Source organism: Denticeps clupeoides, chromosome 2 (genome assembly GCF_900700375.1).
Source record: "Denticeps clupeoides chromosome 2, fDenClu1.1, whole genome shotgun sequence".
NCBI classification, from domain to species: domain Eukaryota; kingdom Metazoa; phylum Chordata; class Actinopteri; order Clupeiformes; family Denticipitidae; genus Denticeps; species Denticeps clupeoides.
In genome coordinates, this window is record NC_041708.1 from 26,845,281 (window position 1) to 26,866,134 (window position 20,854).

At 47.0% G+C, this 20,854-nt stretch overlaps 1 protein-coding gene across 2 annotated transcripts; it reads left to right on the forward strand.

Annotated features, from left to right (window-relative positions):
* Positions 1-7,878: 7,878 nt before the first annotated feature.
* Positions 7,879-20,542, forward strand: csrnp1b (cysteine-serine-rich nuclear protein 1b). 2 transcript variants are annotated; one of them, XM_028965806.1, is made up of 5 exons: positions 7,879-8,162; positions 14,379-14,580; positions 16,626-16,885; positions 16,967-17,263; positions 17,393-20,542. In XM_028965806.1, exons 2-5 carry the CDS (start codon positions 14,397-14,399, stop codon positions 18,353-18,355), a joined length of 1,704 nt encoding a protein of 567 aa, XP_028821639.1. In that variant the 5' UTR covers positions 7,879-8,162; positions 14,379-14,396; the 3' UTR covers positions 18,356-20,542. The 2 variants fall into 2 exon arrangements, with proteins under 2 accessions (XP_028821639.1, XP_028821646.1); XM_028965813.1 differs by lacking the exon at positions 7,879-8,162 and adding an exon at positions 8,173-8,314.
* Positions 20,543-20,854: the final 312 nt, after the last annotated feature.

Genomic DNA, 20,854 nt, shown 5'->3' on the forward strand with positions numbered 1-20,854 from the left:
GCATTGTGATGGTGTGTTCATATTGCCGCTCAGCCTCGTTTTGATTCATTTATAGTTTGAGAAATGTCTTTAGCAAAAGCCGACGTTTGGTATTCCACTCAGCTCTGCTTATCGGTGGAACCGTGTTTCCAGAAACAGAACATTACTGCCCATGTCATTTCACACGGGACACTCTTTGCATTCATGGGATTGTTCTACATGCACACATACACACACACACACACAGTGGAGTGACCCACTGTCCAGTAGACATGGCCTGGTTTTTTCATGGCGATGGATTGTGGGGTGTGTGTCGGGGGTGTAGCTGGAGTGATTAATGGTGCTCCTCGGTGCGGCTCAGTCAGGCGCCGCGTACAATCACTGGCCAACAGCACGGGCTCCGGCAGGCTCATCCTTCACGTGGTTATGGGGGCTGAGGGTCACCGCTCCTCCCCTCTGCTCAGCACAGCCTTCGTTCTGATTTCGGTGTTTTGTCGTGGGATCCACATTTTCAGTAAAGCTACTTTATAATGTCCGGTCCTGGACAAGTACTCACCATGCAAACTTCAAATCTTCACGTGCTTAAAATGACCAGATCCCCACCCATGTTTTTCATGAGATGGTGTCCATCTTAATTTTCAGATTTTACAAGAAGAAAAGTGAATCATGGAAAAAGTTGGAAAATGCTGTGACAGTTGTCGAGTTGCTGAAATTAGTCCTGCCTCAGCACACGAAGAAGTTCACTTCCTCCACTCTGCCCGCGTTATTTGGCAGCTAGAAGGGGTGTACAATTTAAAAAGAGAGTGGGTGACAGGGGGGTGGGGATGAAGGCCCCAGCACAACAGGCCTCAGTGTTGGGGCTGGTATCGGGGTGGTCAGCACGGAACCCACTCTGTCAGCCCAGGTCCACGTCTCCCTTTTCTGTGGTGTTAAACAAGGTTTTTAAACAGGCTTTAACCTGGGCAGCAACTCAATAGGGCTTTTGTGGGAACGGATGTGTGGACACAAGTCTTCAGCAAACAGGGCAGCTCCGCTCGCTCTTTTTCTTTTCTTTTTTCTTTTTTCTCAGGCTCGGCAAGAAAACGAGCAGGGATGTTGGCAGGGAGTGCTGATTTTGTGTGTGTACTGTGGTGGGCAAGATGTGGATATTTGCCTTGTTATGTGCACATTCGAGTACTTTATAGCCCTTATGTTTCTATTTAATTTGCTATAGAATTGTTAATTATAATTATTCACAAGGGTGCAATAAACCCCCCCCAAAAAAAAAAAAAAAAAAAAAAAGAACAGACCCCTCCTACGTCATCCTCATGGTAATGACAAGCCGTGGCATTGGGGGTGGATTTGGGGAGGGTGGCACTGTAAGCACCTCTTTCATAGGTGACTGAAAACCCTCCCCTGCCAACCTTTTGTGAACTCAAAATGACTGTGGCTCCATTTAGTTAACCCGCCGCAGCCCGGGGGCAAATTTCATTATCTCCCCTATTCCAAGGTTCCTAATTGGGAATCACTGTTGTCGCCGCGGCACCTGCGGTTGGCCCCGTACATCTCAGTAGCCTTGGAAACAGCGGCATGCTGTGACTTAATGTCCCCCTCCCCTCGGCCTCCTTTCTCCGTGAACAGCCCCCCACGCTTGTGTAGTGTTCTGTGCCAGTCGGGGGTAAACTTTGGAAAACAGAGCTAAAATAAATAGAGCTCATAGCGTCAGGTTATGGGCCGAGTGGGATGGCTATTCCAGTAAGTGTTGATTATTTTTAGTTGTGTGGTGGACCTACACCATTCCATTTGGCTTCTAATTCAGGATACTTAATAAGCCCCGCCCCCAGTAACCCTTTTACAATGATAAACATAGCAGTACTGTTACTGTAATCTAATTACATCACTATAATGTAACACTTTTTTCCACCATGTTCTCCTAGATAACACCCCTTATTTCACACACATTGTGTGAAGTGTGTAGATACTCTGAGCAGGTATGCCTTTTGCGATTACAGATTTTGCAATTCATTGCATATGAAGATTAAAATGACATATTGCTGTGCTCTGACAACACCCCTGCTCAAAGCAGCATTCAAACACTGTCAGGGCTGAAAATAGAACATGGCTGAGATGACGCTTTTTACATTTTATGTTGTTTATAATGAGTTGGTAGTCAAATCCTGATATAGTCCATATCACAGGTAGGAGCTTTTTAAATGATGTTTACTTGTTATTGGTTTCCAAGTTGCCCAGCAGTGAAATTACTATTTTATAACCAGTCACAGGTACAAGTTGTAAAAAGATTTACAACCACAGTTCCGTTACAAGACATAAAAATTTAAACCTGCGAGGTTGAATTAAGACCCGATATTGATGAGGAAATAACGGGTTGCATTCTGATCTATCTGGCCAAATCATTTGTTTGTTGTGACCAGTGGAATCACAATTTAGATTGGCATCGTAACACATACCAAAATCATTTCCCTGACCGTCCAATATGATCTAAACAATGCAGTATTCTGCACTTGCCCAGTGGGGGTAATGCCCACTCTTTACCACTCAGCATCTTGGTGTATAAAATATGAGGCTCTTTGGCTCTTCTACAGAGGTGCAATACATCAAATCGTTTTGTTTTATTCTGTAAGGATTTTGCCAATATTTTTTTCTGTCATGAGCCACCAAGCTATAATGCCGGATAATGCTATAATGCTGCAGCAGAAAATGCCAACCTCTGCATTTGAAATGATTAAACTTGCAAAAAATGGCATTTTAGGACAAATCAGCAAAGGTTCTATTTGCTTATATTCTTACAATTTAAAAGGTTTAGCTAAAATCAAAATCCAAAACCAAACATTCACAATAGCCGAACGTCCTGCAAGCATTCCGATGGGAAAATAAAACAAGGAAATAAAATAATAGCTCTCGTATTCCTTTACTGTTAGTCCTGTTGGAAAACAGCTCTCCCGTTCTTGGACTCTGTAAAACGCGGCCTGTTGCTCCAGCGTCTGTGTAGTGTGATGAATACGCTTTCTAAACGTGTCAAGCAAAGAAAGGGTGAAGTGCTCGGCCCGAACAGAAAACCTGGCAGCGGGCTTTTGGTTTCCTTTCGGCGCGTTCGTAGTCAGGACGTGACGTTCCGCGGGATTCCCGTGGCCTTGTGCTCCGACAGGCGTTTACCGGAAAGCTGGCAGGATGGGGGACGGAGCTTCCGCTTCAGGGGAAAACCTGATGCTCACGCTCTTAGAGGGAAGTTGCTCTGTATTTTACAAGAAGGGAATCGAATACGGGAGTCACAGACAACCATTTACATTTTACATTTTACATTTACAGCATTTATCAGACGCCCTTTTATCATCCAAACCCACTGTTACTGACAGCTGATCTCTTTGTTGCACAACTGAAACTGTTTTTGCAATGAGACTTACGTCCAGAAACACAAGGCAAAAAAAATCAGCGATTACATTTCCATTTCCATTTCCATTTAGAGCATTTATCAGACGCCCTTATCCAGAGCGACTTACAATCAGTAGTTACAGGGACAGTCTCCCTGGAGCAATTTAGGGTTAAGTGTCTTGCTCAGGGACACGATGGTAGTAAGTGGGATTCGAACCCGGGTCTTCTGGTTCATAGGCGAGTGTGTTACCCACTAGGCTACTACCACCATAGTAGTAGCCAACTTTTCGCTCAACAGTACGACAGCGGTTTTTAGGTTTTCCTTTAGGGGCGCCTGGGAATGCCTTCATCCTGGAGAAACCTGCCTCAGCATTCAAAAAGTTCTGAAAACGGAGAACCCACCTTTATTGCCATGCGGCGATGCGGGTTGTACATGCGCAGCATCGATGGAAGCTTACATGTGTGGTACATTTTTCTCAACAGGTGAGGCGCAGAGTCACGGTTCGCCGTGAGAACTGATGTTTTAACACGTTTGACGTGAACAGTCAGGTCTGTTTCTGTGCAGGAAGTCGAGCGGTGAAAGAACATGAAAAAAGAGGATGTCGGTGTGGTTTCAAGGAAATGACCTGATGTACATAACGATCAGAGTGCTGCCGCACACCATGGTTACCGCAATGTGATGGGTTTCTAATAATTGGTTCCGTGGCTCTGGGGACGGTGACAGGGGCCTGGCTCTTGTCCAGCGATCTACGCAAAAAAGTGGCGGCGCATTGATGGATGATCGGTGTGACGGAGCAGACTGAGGAACTGGTGGTGGGAATGGGTGTGAGGAGTGGGTGCCGTCTGAGCCGGGCGGCCATTTTAATCCCCCTGTCGCTCATCATTAACCTTTTCAGCTCCAGATTCATGACACTGGCTTACTTTCCATCTTGTCGAACCGCGAGCTGACTAGAGGGTTGCGATTTAACCTGTCTCCATGCATCCACATCATCCAGCTTCCATGTGCTATTAGCCCGATTGAAGCCGCGACCTCTTTTGCGACTTAACTCGCTTCTGACATGCGAGGGCCCTTCTTTAAGCTTTAATTGACCAATCAATAACATTATGTCAGGAGCAGTCTATAACAAACTGTAAATCAATGTGGAGGATATTGAATAAAATCCCTCGGAGATAGACTCATGAATGCATTAGTCAGACAGCCTTGCAACGTTGCCAAGTAAACAAAACAAGTCGAGGATCTCGCTCTCTCTCTCCCTCTCTCTCTCTCTCGCTCTCTCTCTCTCTCCCCCTCCCTCCTGCCAGAGATGTGCACAGAGACTCCACGAAGGGGAAAGCACACATACACAGCGAGGGCAGGCTGCACATAATGAGTGTTTGTTGGGGACCTGAAAGGAAACTTTTGAAACTGTGAGTGTCTAGCCTCGGTGCAAGTGGAAGCAAAGAAGAAAAATGTTAAAAATCCCAGTTTTGTTTAATGGGTTTTTCCCAGGCAGGATGTCAATAGTCAAATCAAACCGAGTTCAGACTTTGTGATTAAACATTAATCTACATTGGATTGGTATGACTTCCCATATTTCATTATAAAGCAGTGCTAATTGTCATTTTCCATCAATTTGGCAACAATTGAAATAAACATTTAAATGAAAACTTAAAAATATGAGAGCATGAAATCAAACAAATCCAAATGACAGAGATCTCAGTAGAACAATTAAAAAAAATACAAAACTTTCTGTTTCTCCAAATGTTCTTCAAAAGGGGGAGGACAAAAAAAGTGGAGAAGTAACCTTGCCTTTAATGGGCAACTGATGATGTCACATCACTGGATGGATTCTTCTGTCCCCAAGCAAAGTGATTTCTCCGGCCCGTGATTGGCTGGCGCTCGGGGCCGGAGGGGGCAGGGCGTCTCTTTCTCTGCCTGCTCATTAACCCCTGTGCTCCACTGAGCTTGGGTCCAGTTTCAGCAGACGCTTGTCTCCTAAAAGGGCTTCTTTCAGAACAAGAGGATGAACCAGTTATTGTTCGCCAAATACTCCACTACACAGAGACGCCTACGCTTGCCGTGGTGTGGCCGCCACAGCTTTGATGAATCAGATCATATTTTAACACGTATGTGTCTATACATAAGCACTTTGATGAAGTACTATATTTATTTAAATCCCTTAGATGGATCCTTTAATGTTACACGTGAGCATACCACAAATTCCGGTTTAGTTTAGCAGCTTACAATGACCTTAAATAAATAAAAGAGATAAAACATGGAGAGTCGGTTTGAAGTACGACATGTGTAATGTGATGTTTAATATCAGTGAAAGAATAATTATACACAAGGGATCTTAGTAGCCCCACAATAAAACTATTATGAGCAATTTGTTGTGTCGTTGCTTGACCATCGGCGCATTTAGCCGCTTGGCGACTCCGCGCTCTGATTTGCCCCCTACTGAACAACAATGGGCCGACTGTAGCAGGACGACTACCAGCAGCTACAGGTGACCAGCTGTCCGGCGCTCTTCTTCTGCTACGGGGCAGCTGGAGCCATCAATCTGTTCCCACTTCGCCCCCCCCGCGCCCTGCACTCTGCCCCCGCCTGACATGAGGGGAGGCCGCAGCAACGCCGCGCGGGCAGGGTCTCGGCCCGTCGCTCCGCTGCGCCGGGGCGTGCAGAGGTGGTGCGTGGCACGAGACGGGCTTTACGCTGGCAGCACATGCAGCCGTGCCTCCCCCACCCCACCCGCAGATGGAACGCACCGAGTGCCATTATTGTGCTCGTCGTGGGGCGTCTTCCAAGGCTCTGGCACACTTTTAAAGAGCGAGAGCCTCATAATGTATTCAGGCCCGATTCAGGGGCTCTGGCACAGGGCGCCCCTCCCCCCACGGGGAGCTCGTTCCTTGGAAAAGAAGACAAACATTTGTGAGTGTCAGTGTTCGCTGGAAGTTCGCCTCTTTTTTTAGCCGTAGAGCTCTGTGATTAAAATGGAAATGTACAGCAGGCTTTGCTCTCTCTCTCTCTCTCTATCTCTCTCTCTATCCCCTTGCCACAGTCATTCGCATTCCTGTTAACGCTGGAGCGGTAGACTTGGCCTCAGCTTCCACCAACATGCCTGCATTTCTCTGCTGCCTTGCACGGTCACTTCTACCAGCATGTGAAACTTGTTTGGGAGCTTGTGGTGGCAGATGACCAAATCCTATAATGATATATCTGTGGACCACGGCGCTACTCCCCCACGCAAATGTCCTAACTACTGGGTGCTTTCGTCCTTGCAGTAGTGTTGTTCAAATTTCACCTGGAATTCGCCTTTTTTTTCTTTGTCAGCTCGCCATGAGAACGTGTGATCGTCACGTTTTGGCTCCACCCCATGTCCCAGCTGAAGGTATGCTGTGTTGACAGACACAGATAGGACAGCGTGTGTGCTTTCGGATCAGCAGAAACGAAAGCACCCAGGTCAGAAGCAGCACAGTGGAGACACTGAGCCGCTCTGTGGTGGCGTGACGTCACACAGGTGTGGGTTCTGCTCAATTTAAATAACAACACTGGTATCAGGGCAATGGATGCAGGCTTACAATGAAGGCAGCTGATTGGCTGAACTCATATATCTTAATGTGCCTTTATTTTTTTTTGTTTTGATAATTATACTGAAACTCTGAAATCCCAATTTAGCTGATGCTCTCACCAGTGAGACTTAGTCAATAACTGCACAAGGACACGACCAAGATCACCAAACATGTAACCGTATTAAACAGGAGGTTCAAATTTAGACTGCTACACTTAAGCTGTGAAATAAAACATGGTCTTGTGTATCTGTGTGCAGTATGAATAGTACATTACAATGACGTGACTCATCATTTCAAATGAAGCTGACTCAAGGCCTCCTGTACTGCCAGGAAGGAGAAAAATCCATTTAATCATTCGTACTAAAATACCTAGTCTGGTGTTATAAGTGAAAAATGTATCCCGCTTCACCAGATGAATAAAATTTGATTGTTGCTGTATAGATTGATTATGCGTTAAATGTGTAATTTATTAGAATGTGAACTGTGTTTGTTGGCAATTAGTTATGTCATTTTTTGTACCACTTTTACTCTTTCATTTGAACATCTTGTCACCGACAGTGCTCGTGTGTTCTTGGACAGAATGTATACGAATTAGACTGTACACTGGGTTGCCAGATCTCGCTGGGTGGAAAAAAAATCCAGGCTTTGCGGTCTGTCTCTCAATTTTATTTTATTTTTTTTAAACAACGCTTCGGACTTTTAAATGCCCATTTGAATTTCAAGTGATTATTTTAGTGCGCGCAGTTAGATGGGGACGGGCAATGTTGTGCACGTTCAAAAGGCAATCTGAACAAATAATCGTCTACACGAGTGAATATGGAAAATAATGCAATGGTACACATATATGGTACACATGCAATGGTACACATATATTTTGTCGCACTAACAAGGGTCAGGAACTAAACAGCGAGTGGCAGCGGAGCGTCGGTTTCGGCCGCACCTGGCAACCCGGGCGGCGCGCTCGGAAGGCAGGAAGCGGCGTGGGCAGCCAGTCTCTCCCTCCGTGTGTCACCGCCTGCGTCAGACGCCGGGAGGGAGTTTTCCGCTGACGGAAAAGGCAGCGCCGCCGAGCGCACGGCTTCAGACGCGAGCAGCGCTGCGGCCGGTGCGGAGCTCCGTCACGCAGAGAGCCGCGAAGCGCCGGGACGAGCGCCGCCGCCGCACGGACTCCACTCCACTCCACTCCACGCGCGTACCTTCCATGCGCCCACGCCTCCCCCGTGATTTCTCCACCGCGGACGCCGATTCCCGTGCGGGGATTCGCGGTGAGTTGCCGTGCCCGCGGCTCCTCCTGCTCCGGCGCCGCACTTGCAACTGAGCCTCGGGACGGGGGGCCGGATAGTTGGGGTGTCCCACCGGAACCCGGCAACTTTGCGTCCGACAGGAACTCCAGTTGCAACGTAACGTGACGAGTCGGGTTAGTTTATTGCTTTTTTTTTTTTTCCTGGAACGTTTCTCAGAGTCGGTGCCGGTTTAATGAACGAAGCTGCTGGAATCGGTTTAAGTGATCGCTTGCTTTGTGTGTGTGTTTCGTGGCAGCGCGTGCTCCTATAATATAATAGATACGATTCGCAATTTCCTCAAATATTTTTTTCTTTACACGAGTGTCGGTTTATTTATTTGCCGGTTGCTTTTGTTGGCGCTGCGTGATGAGTTGCATCGACTCCTTGTTCGCCTCCGCGGCGCGGCGTCTCCTGTAACTAGAGCGACTCCTGAAGGCGCTACGCCACTTTCCGCCGGAGCGTCATCACCATTAATCATGGCGGGGGGGGGGTCACCGGCGACGGTGAGTGTGTAGGTGTGTGAGTGCGTGCTTTTGTCGAGCAGGACGCACGCAGGCACGTTGCCGTCGGTGTGATTGAATAATTCCTGGTCGATGCCCCCCCCCTCGTGTTTTCAGGACGTAATCGCTTGTGCCCATTGGTTGCTGCATGCCTTATTAGTACATTACTCTGTAGGTTATTAATTGCATGCAAAACATGTATATGTAATTTTGCATAGTTTTTTTGTTTACCGATTTTTAAAGTTGTGTGTGTGTGTGTATATATGTGTGTGTGTTGAAATGACATTAATTGCATAATGACATTAAATGTAAGACTGGGCTGCTGACGCATCGGTGAAATGGATGGTGGGATCTATTTATTTAGTATGATTATTTTTTATTATTATTAATTCCTTGCTCCTGGGAGCGCGTCTGGCCGTCGTGTGTGTGTGTGTGTGTGTGTGTGTGTGTGTGTGTGTGTGTGAGAGAGAGAGGGGGTAAATTCAGGCTGCACTCTGTCTCTAGCGCGACCTCACTCGGGAGTACTGGTGGTGGGAATCTGTTCTCTCGGATTATGGGCGCTTGAATGAGTCTTTGTTTAGACACTGGCTGCTCTCGACCAAAATTGATATATATGCTTGTGATTTGCTGTTCCTTTAAAACATTTTTCTTGCATAACTAACTATAATGTGTATGACACACAATTCTTTTTTTTTTTTCCCCCTATTGATCTCATTTTGTGGGAGTCTGAACGAGACGATTGTTGAATTGACTGATGTCCTTGTGCGTGCGTTTGGGATAAACCGCTGTGCTCGTGCTGTGACGTAACGAATGCACGCGTGAGAACAGGACCTCCTCTGTAACTGAGACAGGTGTGGCAGATTCGTCTCCGAGGGACCGCGTCCTGTCCTCTGCATTGGAAGGATGGGGTGGGGGGACTCTTCCCGTCTGCAGTGTGGCGGTTGCACTAGAGCAGGAAGTGGTGCTGAGGTCTTTAACAAGGCCGGCGGTGTTGGTTAGCGGGTCCTCCTGCGTTTCTCTCCATTTTGTTCACTCTCGGGCTTTTGTGTCTGGGGGGGGGGCTACTGCTGCGGGGAGGTGGGGGCAGGACAGCGTAGGGGTCCCATCTGTTTTGTCATTCTCCTGCATTCCTGACAGCTTGTGAGGTACAAGTGAGTGCCCCAGACGAGTGCTAACCCCAAAGCAGCTCCCCCACCCCCACACACACACACACACACACACACACACTCTGACCTCTGTCCCTGGGGAGTCTACAACCATCTATTGTCTGTTTTTTAATAATTATGCTAGTTAAACGCCATCTCTACATGGCACTAGGAGATCCGGCATTTTTTATAACATATATGTACTGCACTCCAAACATGGTGGTGTTTTTACGTAAATGAAAATCTTACGTAGACAATTGTCAGGCCTTCTAATTGAAACTGCAGTTAGATAAAAAAAAAAAAAAAAAATCATCAATTGCACAGGTCAAACGACTTAGGACAGAGTCATTGTAAAATGTGTGGTGTGCTGTGTCTGGATCCCAGATATCCCTGTAACCTGGCAACGCCCCGATATAAGGGAATCTGGAAATGAGAAACTTGTGTCATGTAACCCAGCTGAAACGTTATCATTTTGTGATTTGTTTTATGGGCCTAAGAAAAATGATTGAGTGACGGAGACCCCAGAAGCCGGGTCACCAGGTTTTTGTTTGGACTTGATTTTTGTGTCCAGCCGCTCGTCCCACAGTGGAGAGTGGTTATAAATATCGCCGGTGCGAGTTGCCCATGCCTGCCCACGGTGTGTGGTCTCATCCCAGGCAAATGCCTGAGTTAGGTTCACACGCGCTGGTCCCAGTCAGGCGTGGGACCAGGAGGAATTCTCAAGCTGTGCCTGTCCCCATGGGGACAGACTCATCTGGGTTCGGGCTGGAGAGGCTCGTCCTGCCAGGGTGGAATTCCTGCGGCTCGGAAGGCATGCCGATAATTTGTTTAAGAAGTCCGTCCCCGTCCCCCCCTCTCTCACCATCGCCCCGCTAGTATCCGGCCCAGGCGTGTGCTCCAGAGCCGTCAGACGCGGGAACGGAGGGGCGGGTCCGGATTGGCCGAGTGTGACCTCTCCTGTCGGGACGCCACCATGTGGAGGGTTCGCACATCACACGTGGATTTCTGCCGGAGGAATTCTGCCTCTTCTCTCCAATCTCGGATCTGTCAGGCCCGTCGCAACACAAGCCCATTCATGACGCGCACGGTGACACAACATGGCGAGTGCCAAACGGAATGGCGTGCTCAGACACGTCTACCCCAGGGATAATAAAGCATGCACACACACACACAAACACACACACTCGTTTGCAGCGCACACACTTCACAGCGTTTTTAATGGCCCGGTATGGCCGTGCGAGTGGAGTGTAAATATTCCCCACCGTATCGGGTCGCCTCGTGCTGCACACGCTCGCTGTGACGCCCTTATCAGCTGCGGACGTGCAGCCAAGGGGGCAAAGTCGACTCTCCGGCTCGCGGCCGCGCCGCTGGCGGGACTTCCTTCTGAGCCATTATTTTTATATGTAGAGGATTTTTAATGAACTCCTGCGGCCTGCGTTTCATGATGCCCTCTTGTGGTTGTGGTGATTTGGACCCTTCGGTTCTGAGCACGCTGGGGAGGGTTCTCTCTTCATATCTGCTGCTCTGAAGTTTTACTGCCAGTGACAGACCTGGGAATTCTTTGCCTCATGAACCCCCGCCCTCCGCCCCTGTTCTGTGTTGTGCTTGGAATGGTGTTGGCGGAACGACACTGATGCATAATTAATCGCGTTCCTGCTGCTTTCCTGTCCGATCCCGTCTCCTTCAAAGTAAAGGACGTCTTAACAGGGCAAGCGTGGGGGTCAACGTTCCGGTTTCACCTCTGTCCCCTGCGGGCCCTGTGGCTTTTCCCAGACCCACCCCCAGCTTCCTTGCCTCCCGTTCACTGATTAAGTGGAGCAGTAAATAAGCAGTAAGGAGAAGTGGTCTGTCAGTGTGTGCACGTGGGGGTACGTACACACTCACACACACACACTCACTCACTCCCTATCCTCAGAATTAACTCCTTCATTGTTTCTGGCCATTGAACAAGATTACCATGTCAGTGTGTCAGGTAGGCTGCAGTCAGAGGACAATGACTCGCTTGTGACACCGCTGCTCTCTCCCCCGTCACCACGGCTTTTAATTAACCCCCCACCCCCCCGACCTCCTGTCTCACCTCTCTTCTTCCCCGGGGATTCACTGTAGCTGTTATTGTGCATCCTTCTTCCCCTCAGCTCTCTTCCTTTACTTATGGTTCTACTCGGGGGTTAACGGTTAAAATGTTCGGTGACCCCAAAGGGTGCTGTCCAGGTTGCACGGTCCAGGTGCGCAAATGGAGCTGCATGCAAACCAGTTCGTGTGTGGAAGCGCTGGCTGGGAAACAATGAGGCCGTATTTCTCAGGCAAATCGCGCAGATGGAACGCGATCAGCCTTTTTATCCGAATGAAGCCACAGTGTGTCTCGTGCGTTAAAGTGGAGTGAGGCGGAGCTCTCTAGCAAGGCCCCATGTGGAGCTCCTGCAGGATTCGGTACATTCCTTAAGTGCAGCGCTGTTTCTACTGCAGATCTCACAGCGAGTGGGGGGGTGGGGACTGATCCTGGGTCTGTGATCGGCGGCAAAAATAAATTTTTCCATGTGAGGAGGAAATTAGTTCCCCGAGGCTTGTCTTAAACCCTCGTCACTTAGACCTCCCTCTTGCATAATCAGTCGCATTGCCGCACTGAAGCCTGTGGTTTTCCAGGCAGGTTCAGCCGCGTGGAGGACCATTTCCTTTTCTTTCTTTCTTTCTTTTTTTTTTTTTTTTTTAATAAATGGCCCATTTGTTGTGTTTGCCAAGGCGAGGCTTGTGTAACCCGTCCCGATAAGAGCAGTCAGCCACACTGTGTCTCGAGTTCCTTGAAGGAACTCTGCCCGCCGCCTGACATCCTCGTGTGGCCTCTGGAGAGAGAGCGGTTCCTGCGAGGACATGAACTGGATTTAGGGCGTGCAGCCGCTACCCCTCTCTCCTACTCGCCGTGCCTGAAGTTTAAAAATATCACACTCATTAGCACGAGAAGTGGCGGCGGTGGTGTGTGTGTGTGTGTGTGTGTGTGTGTGTGTGTGTGTGTGTGAGAAAGCGAACCTCCTCATGGACCTCTGCGGGGGGCCTGGTTGGCGCAAATGCTGTTGCTGCCCTTCTGCTGATGCTTCTCTCGCTTTCTAGAAACTTTCTTATTAATCATCTGCCAACAAGTGGCGTCTGCTCCTCACTCGTTTTGTAACGGCTGAAAGCGGGACCTGTGCTCTTAGCCTCCGGGTCTGTTTGCGTTTTATTTTTTTCCTTCTTCTGGCAGCCTCTGTGATGGAAGGGATGCGGAAAGAGGAAGTGTTGGTGGGTGTGTGGGTGGGTGTCTTGGTCGAAGGTCAGGAGCTGCTGTGTATTGCAGTTCTTTATAAAGCCTGTGTCGTTGCCAGATCAAAAAGCTGCAAGGCCAAATATTAGTCTGAATTTGGTTTAGTGAGGATTTAGTTCACTTGTGAGAAAAGAATTTGAGAAAATGTGTGTGTGTGGGGTTTTTTTTTTGTATTTGTGTGTGTGTATCCCTAGCTTATTTCCTTCAGCTCCATTCACATCAGCATAGAAGTGCTGCTCCATCACAGATCACTCACTCCAGTGCCTCTGGTGAATTAGCTGATGGGGGCTGTCTGGAGGCAGAAGCAGAGGAGGCGGCAGCGCCGGCTGCAGAGGGTACTAGCAGACAGGGAGCGAGGGGGAGAGGGGAGAGTAATGACCTCCACTGGAATAAAAACAGATAATTCAGTCGTAGAGGCTGCAGCCTTTTTGCAGCCTCCTCCAACCAGGGCCGCCGGTGGGAGGTAGCCTGCCCCTCCCGGATTGATTTGGATTTTTATCGCTGAACAAGCTGCTTCTCCCAAGCAACAGAGCAGGATGATTTGCATAACAAATGCGTCCCGTGCACCCTGAACATATTTGCTACGAGAATGTGTTTTAGTGGGATGGCTGCACTCCTGATGGGTCTCCTTCGTTTTGCGGTAGAGTTGATTGCCTCCAGCCTGTCTCTTTGTTGCGGATCAATGTATTTGTTCAGCTGATTGGATTTGCGAGGGACTGAAGGGTCTGGTAATTGTCGGCTTGGTCTTGATTGATGGCTTCCTGTTCTACTTATGGTTTTCAGGGCTGTAAGGATGTCTTAGATGTCTTATTTGTTTTGCATTGAGTAATGTGTAAAGAATTTATATATATATATATAATTATTTGTATTTATTTATTTTTTTAATGCGTCTGGAGGAAGTGGTGATCTTATAATTGCCTTCTTTTTAAAAGTGCTGTACCAGTAGATGGCGCCAAATATGATATTTAATTTTAAAAAATTGTTTTTTGGAGGGGGCATCTTATTTTGTAGTAATGTTTTTTTTTTTTTTTTTTTTTTGTAAATTTGAACCTTCTGGCAATTTTAATAGGATGCTAAAACTGATTCAGCGGTAGTAAACATATCATTGTCTTAACAATTCACCTCACTGGCTTCTCTTCCTGCAGACTGTGTTAATAACACAGTTGCTGCCGTGACCGATGCGTTAATGACTGTGCTAACGCCGCCTGCCCCGCATAAGATATTAACGATATTGCCGTTGTGCTTCTCTGTGCTGCAGATCACCAACGCTAGCGCCATGAGCGGGGTTCTCAAGAGGAAGTTTCAGGAGGTGGATGAGGACCCATGCTACTCCTCCTCGCCCTCATCCCTCTCATCCTCGGCCTACTCGGGATGGGACTCAGACGGGGAGAGCTGCTACTCCGACACGCTGGACTCCACCCCCAGCAACCCAAGTTCCCCGGCCATGCCTTGTAACAGTAGTGAGTATCACAGTGGGTTTTTTTTCCCCAGCCCCACCTTTTTATGATTTGCTGTCACCCTGTCGTCATCCCCAGTCGGTCGGCCAGCTGGCTGAGATATCTCAGTGGAGAGGCACTAAGCGTCCCAGCTGATAAGGAACTGCGTAGATACGCTCTCAATTGCTTTAGAAGTAGTTCTGTCGTCAAACCGACCTTGTCATTTTGATGCAAATACAGATTGTTGCCTTGTACTGTAATGAAACAGCAGTGGGACAGTTTCTGAAAATGATACCTCAGCAAGAAAAAAATGGAGGCGGTGGGTGGGGGGGTTGTGCGATCTGTCCTACATATGTTTGTTGTCTCCCTCCACTCGTTTTTTTTTTTTTTTTTTTTTTTTTTGAGAGGGGTTGGGGTTGTGCGAGCAGTGAGGGAAGAAGGGCAAACAGTTGTGAGGCTCCCAGGATGACGGGGCGCGGGGCCAGCATGGGCGGGCGCCAGCTGCACCAGAACACACACACAGGCCTGTCTGAGCGGCAGGCGCGAACCCAGCACAGGTGTCCAGGGAGATGGCGGGGGAGGTTGACGCTGTGATTGTACGCTTTTCGTGACAAAAAGTTGAGCGAGGGGTGAGCTTCCAAGGAGCATCTCCGTTTCCAAGTGTTTTTTTTTTTTTTTTTTTTTTTTTCTCCCCAGTGACACATTAATTTCCTTTTCAGCCAATAAAGCCTGATTGCTAACGAGTTGGAACCTGACTGTGCCTGTACTTACACCATGAGTGAAAATCACAAAAATATCGTGTAACAGTCATATATGAATATTTCATGCTACTGTTTTTCCACATAGATTTTATGCATTACAAGACCATTCACTACAGTATAATTATGATTACAATATAATCGCAGTTATCATCAATACTGAGCACAAGCAATAATGCATCACCGTATGGCTCAATAAATGGCGTTATTGTTTTGTTTTTATTTTCAGTGGAAAATGACTCAGAAATCTTGTGTAAATCATTACATCTTCAGGCATGTCTGATGTACCATGCGGTAGATTTGGATTTTTCTTGTCATTTTTTATTTAAGACTAGACATTTGTTTAATTTAAAAAAAAAAGTATTTTCTGAGAGTATGTACCAATTTTGTATCATATTTGGCGCATAATGTGAACCAGCTGGCCAGGGATGCTTAATCCATCTCTCTGGACACAGATGATAAGAATCAGTGAGTCTGTGGTTTTATGTTGAGGGTTTTGAGGGGGTGGTGGGCTGCGTTGGAAAAGGGTAAAAAGTCATACAACATATTCCTGCTAGGAGGAAGTGGAATTTATAATAAAACCTGGATAAACTGTTCAGCTTGTTCCCACATGTGGGAGCACTTAGATCCCCATATGGTTTGCTTGTATGCTGTGACTGCTCTGAAAAATGACCTTCCTTAATCTCCGGTAGGTGCTTCTCCCAGGAGAGGAACTTTTAGTTGCAGACTATCAGCAATGGTCTTTTGTTTGGCAAGGTGTGTGAGTGTGTTAATGAAGGTGTTGAGCCATCCATTATATATATAATTCATATTCCTTGAGAACTAGGGATTTCTGGCTGCCGTTCCTTTTGTCAAAAGCATCAAACTTACAAAACTTCAATTTACTGGTTTGGAATTCTGGTGGACCCTCTCTTTAGATGCTCCCACCACTGCTGCCGCCAAGGGGAAATTCCTGGGGCTCGCTCTGTCAGACAAGAGACAGCAGCTCAGTGGAATTCACTGGCGCCCCACCCCTGTTTTTGGACCGTATAGATAATTACAATGTCTAATACAGATGCTTATGCCTCATTCTTCATTGAGAATCAAAAGGAATGTGTATGATTTGCGATATCAAGTCAAGATGACCTTGAGAGGTACTCTTTCTGCGTCAGAGGATGGAACAAACCACCGTTGAATAAATTTTATTTATTTTTTTATATTATTTATGTTTTGGTTTTGTATCTAGTGGCCTCTAGTGGTGTCATGTGGAATCGCAGCCTCAGGCCTTCATGTAAAATGACCACATCTGCTTTACTTCTGTCTCCTCCACAGCAATGTCCATCCTGAAGAAAGCCAAGCGTCCACGGCGGGGCAACGTGCAGTTCGACAAGGTCACTGTCTTCTTCTTCCCCCGGTGTCAGGGCTTCACCAGCGTCCCCAGCCGGGGGGGCTGTACCCTGGGCATGGTGCAGAGGCACACGGCCCAGCGCAGGTACACGCTGGCAGAGTTTGCCGTTGAGCAGCGCCACTTGAGGCGGGAAAAACTGATGACCAGAATGAGAGAAGAGAAACTGGATGCCCTCAAGCAGAAAGTGAGTTCAGGAGAATGGTTCTATACATCAACTGCATTAAATAAAGTTTACTCAATTACTAAAAATTCTGTCTCTTTGCAGCTAACAAAGAACGGGACCCTAATATCGGAAGAAGCTGACAGGCTGACGCTGGACGACATCCCCGAGGATGATATCGATATCAGTAGCGTCAACCTGGACGACGGCTCCTTTCTGCACCCGTACGCGTCCAAAAGGCGCCACTCGTTGCTCAAGGCAGCCGGCATAAAGAAGATCGACAAGGAGGAGAAGCGGCAGCTGCACGAGCTGCGTCTTTCGCGGGAGGACTGCGGCTGCGACTGCCAGGGCTTCTGCGAACCCGAGACCTGCGGCTGCAGCCTGGCCGGCATCAAGTGTCAGGTGAGGGCCGCGAAACAACTGCCGCACCCAACACCCGGGATTTCAAACAATTGCTTTGTTTCCTAAGAGGCAAAAAAAAAATGTTTCATGTGACATTTTGTGTGTGTGTGTGTGTGTGTGTGCGCGCAGATGGACCACGCCTCTTTCCCGTGCGGCTGCACAAAGGACGGCTGCGGGAACACGGAGGGCCGCATCGAGTTCAACTCCAGCCGGGTGCACACGCACTACATCCACACCGTCATGAAGCTGGAGCTGGAGAAGCGGCTGGAGGAGCACTCTGACCCCCGGGACCGGGAGGAGCGAGCGCGGGGCCCGGCCGCGCCCGCCCCGCCCGCCTCGCCCTCCTTCCACTTCAACTCGGAGCTGGCGGCGGCCGGGGAGAACAGCTGCAGCAGCGACATGACCGACTCGTCCAGCTCGTCCGGACACAGCGAGGACGTGGAGGCCGGCGAGAACTCGCCCCTGGATGTGGACGAGCACGGTCTGACGCGCATCCTCAGCTTCAGCGACACGGACAGTGACGACTGCATCACCAGCGGGGCTAGCGATGCCACTAACACTGACCCTAACAACTGCCAAACCAGGACAGGGTCATCATCGCTGACACATGTGACCGGGTTCGGCATCTTTAGCACGAGGGACTCCTCTGAGGAGAAGGGTACAAACACGGACACGCCAGACAACCGGTCCTCGCTGGTGTCGGAAGTGTTGGACGAAAACGCCAACCAAGGCAACGCCCTGTTCCACTGCGGCTCGGTCCCCAACACGCCCTCCCCGAGCATCGACCACTCGTCTTACATGGACCTCAGCCTGTCTTCGGAGTCCGACCTAGAGTTCTTCGATGGCTTCCCCTGCCTGGGACCCAGCTCGCTGTACAACTCCCTGAAGGAGTATGAGCACGTGGACAACTTCTTTCATTTCCAGATGCCTAGTCATCCCAGCCTTCCCCCGGCCAGCGACCCGGGCACCTGCCTCCTGGAGTCTCTGATCGGCCTGTCCGAATCCGTGCCGGAGCCTCCCGCCACCTTCTCAGACAATCAGCTGCTGGAAGAAGCCATTAAGCTGTCCGTGATGGAGTCTGTGAAGGTCTGACCAGAACCACCAACTTTGGCCCTGGACTGTTTTTTTGGATGTGAACAATTTGTGACTTGAGATTTTTTTCTAATTTGCATTGGGTTGCTGAGCAGTACTAAAGTTCTTAAAGTCACGTGAATGGTAACTAAGATTTAGTGTGAAGGGAGGAGTCAGGTTAATCTTTTTTTTTGTATTATCTGTACCCCTAGACTAGAGTTCGTTGTACCCAGTTTGGTTTCCTTCTGAGATTGATTTGCCGATCGTATTTAGGACATGAGGAATGGCACGGGGGGGGGGTGTCTTCTGACCCTGGCTGAAAGTGAACCTCAGGGACTTTTTCTAGCTTTGGAAGGTGTATTGTGTCCATTGTTAGGATGGGACTCTGATTTGGCATTCAAGGAAGTCCCCCTTTCCCCTCCGAAGTCATCCCAGCATTTTCTCCTCGGCCTCACGTCAAGGCCTGGTTCTCGAGCCACTTTTTCCATTCTTGTTAAAGTGTGATCTGTGTGGTGTTTTGACCATAAAGCTATTGGAGGGCTCCAAATTACCCCAGAGTGATTTCTCTTAGAGTCTGATTGGTACTCCATTTCCCCAATTGCTCCTCAGTCAGCACTTTATCTGTGAAATGAATCAATAAGGTGGAGGGGTTTGATGTTTTGAAGTAGAGATTGTTGCAAATGGCACACAGCACAGGAGGTTGCGGGAAAAACTGAACTGTTTTATTTAAAAAAATATACTAATTTATTTTACACACCAGTAGGATGACCAGCTGTAAAACATTCAGAGAAATGGTAATATAACTCTCATATCTATTATCACTATTTTATTTATTCCTTAAGTTCTATGATTTTTTTTTATTATTATTATTATTATTTTATTTTATTTATTTCTCATAAATTTTGGAGGAGCATCGTTTGACCAGCAGGCGGCACCATTTCTGATGTGTCCTCAATTTTCACACCATTTTGTTTACCCTTCAGGAAACATGGAATGGGGGAAATTTGTCTAAATTATTCTTCAGTGGTTTTTAATTTATTCAAGTGTAGGCAATAAAAAAAAGAGGGATGTGGAAGAACGTTTACTATAATGTGCCTGTTTAATCCGGTGAGCCATGTTTCCCAGTTTGTTGGACTGGACTGTAATAACCTAACGGTCATCTGAATCCAAACTTTGGCTCTCGGTTAATGCCTATTATGTAGCTAGGGGTCTTACACTAAGATTTTGTAACTAATTTGTGTAAATTTAAAGAGAACTCTAATCTGTATCACTGACAAATTATTTTATTAAGAAAAGAATTCCAGTTTTCTGCAAAGATTGAAACATTTGTAATATATTAATATAGAAAAAGTATACTTATGACGGTCATAGCCTTTTGAATGGCCACACTACAGGCATAGATACAAACTTAAACTAAAATTATGTTAATTTGCTAAGCCAAATTTGATTGTACTCATCATGTTGAGGCATAAAGAATTGATAATGTTAACTATGGCTGTAAATGATTTAGCTCTTTTTGTGAATAAAGCTTGCATATATTATGCAACCTGTACCATATTATGCAAAGGTCCTGTGTTTTGCCCATGATTCCTTTTACCCTGTCAGATCTTTACAAGTATTATCCACCATCCTGCAGACCTCTGTTTTGAGGTGGAATTTTGAAGAAAAATCATTTACAAGGATGCATTTCAGTTATTGTTTTCAGTTTAAATACATATCCTCTTCGACTGTACATAATCTCTGTTCAGGCTGTTCAAAGCTGCCAGTTTGGAGTTAATAATAATAATAATAATAATGCATGCGGGACCCGTACATATGTTAGTCTGAGTGTGATGCCATTTCAACCAGCAACATGTACACTTCTGAAAATGTTTCTGCCTTTTGTTTCTATTTGCTGTCCTTGAGGCTAATTTTTCTGTTCATGGCCAAGCGGGCACTCTTTGTTTTTTTTCCTTGTAAAAATTGTATCACTTTTCATGAAGAAGTTCAAATGATGGGTATTTATTAGTCATGATTATTGTATGTTTTGACCTTCATTGCTTACTGAACTTTTGCCTTATATGTTGTACATTTCTGCTTAAATGGTACTACAGAGCAACCAATGCTGCTTTTTATATTTTCACTTTTAACAGTTTAAAAGCTGTCAATTTCATCAAGTCATTTGATAGTAGTTTGTCCCTACAAATAAAAGTTCAGCTTTTTCTTAAATGTTCACTTGTCTTGTTTCTTCATCGAGGTGTTTGTGACCTTCATTTAAACAGACCGTAAGTGTTAGAACACTGGAAACTGTCTTTTTTTTTTTTTTTTTTTTTTTTTTTTTTTTTTTTTTTTTTTTTTTGGACCTCCGTTGGCCTTATTGGCCTTCTCAGAAGCCCTTTACAATGATATTCAAGCAGTTCTGAAAATCAAATGTGTCCTTATTAAACCTCACAAACAAACTTACTCACTTTAAAATCCTGAAAATTATTGAATGTTTGTAAAGGGCTCAAGTTGATTAAGTGATTTATGAAAAAACCATAT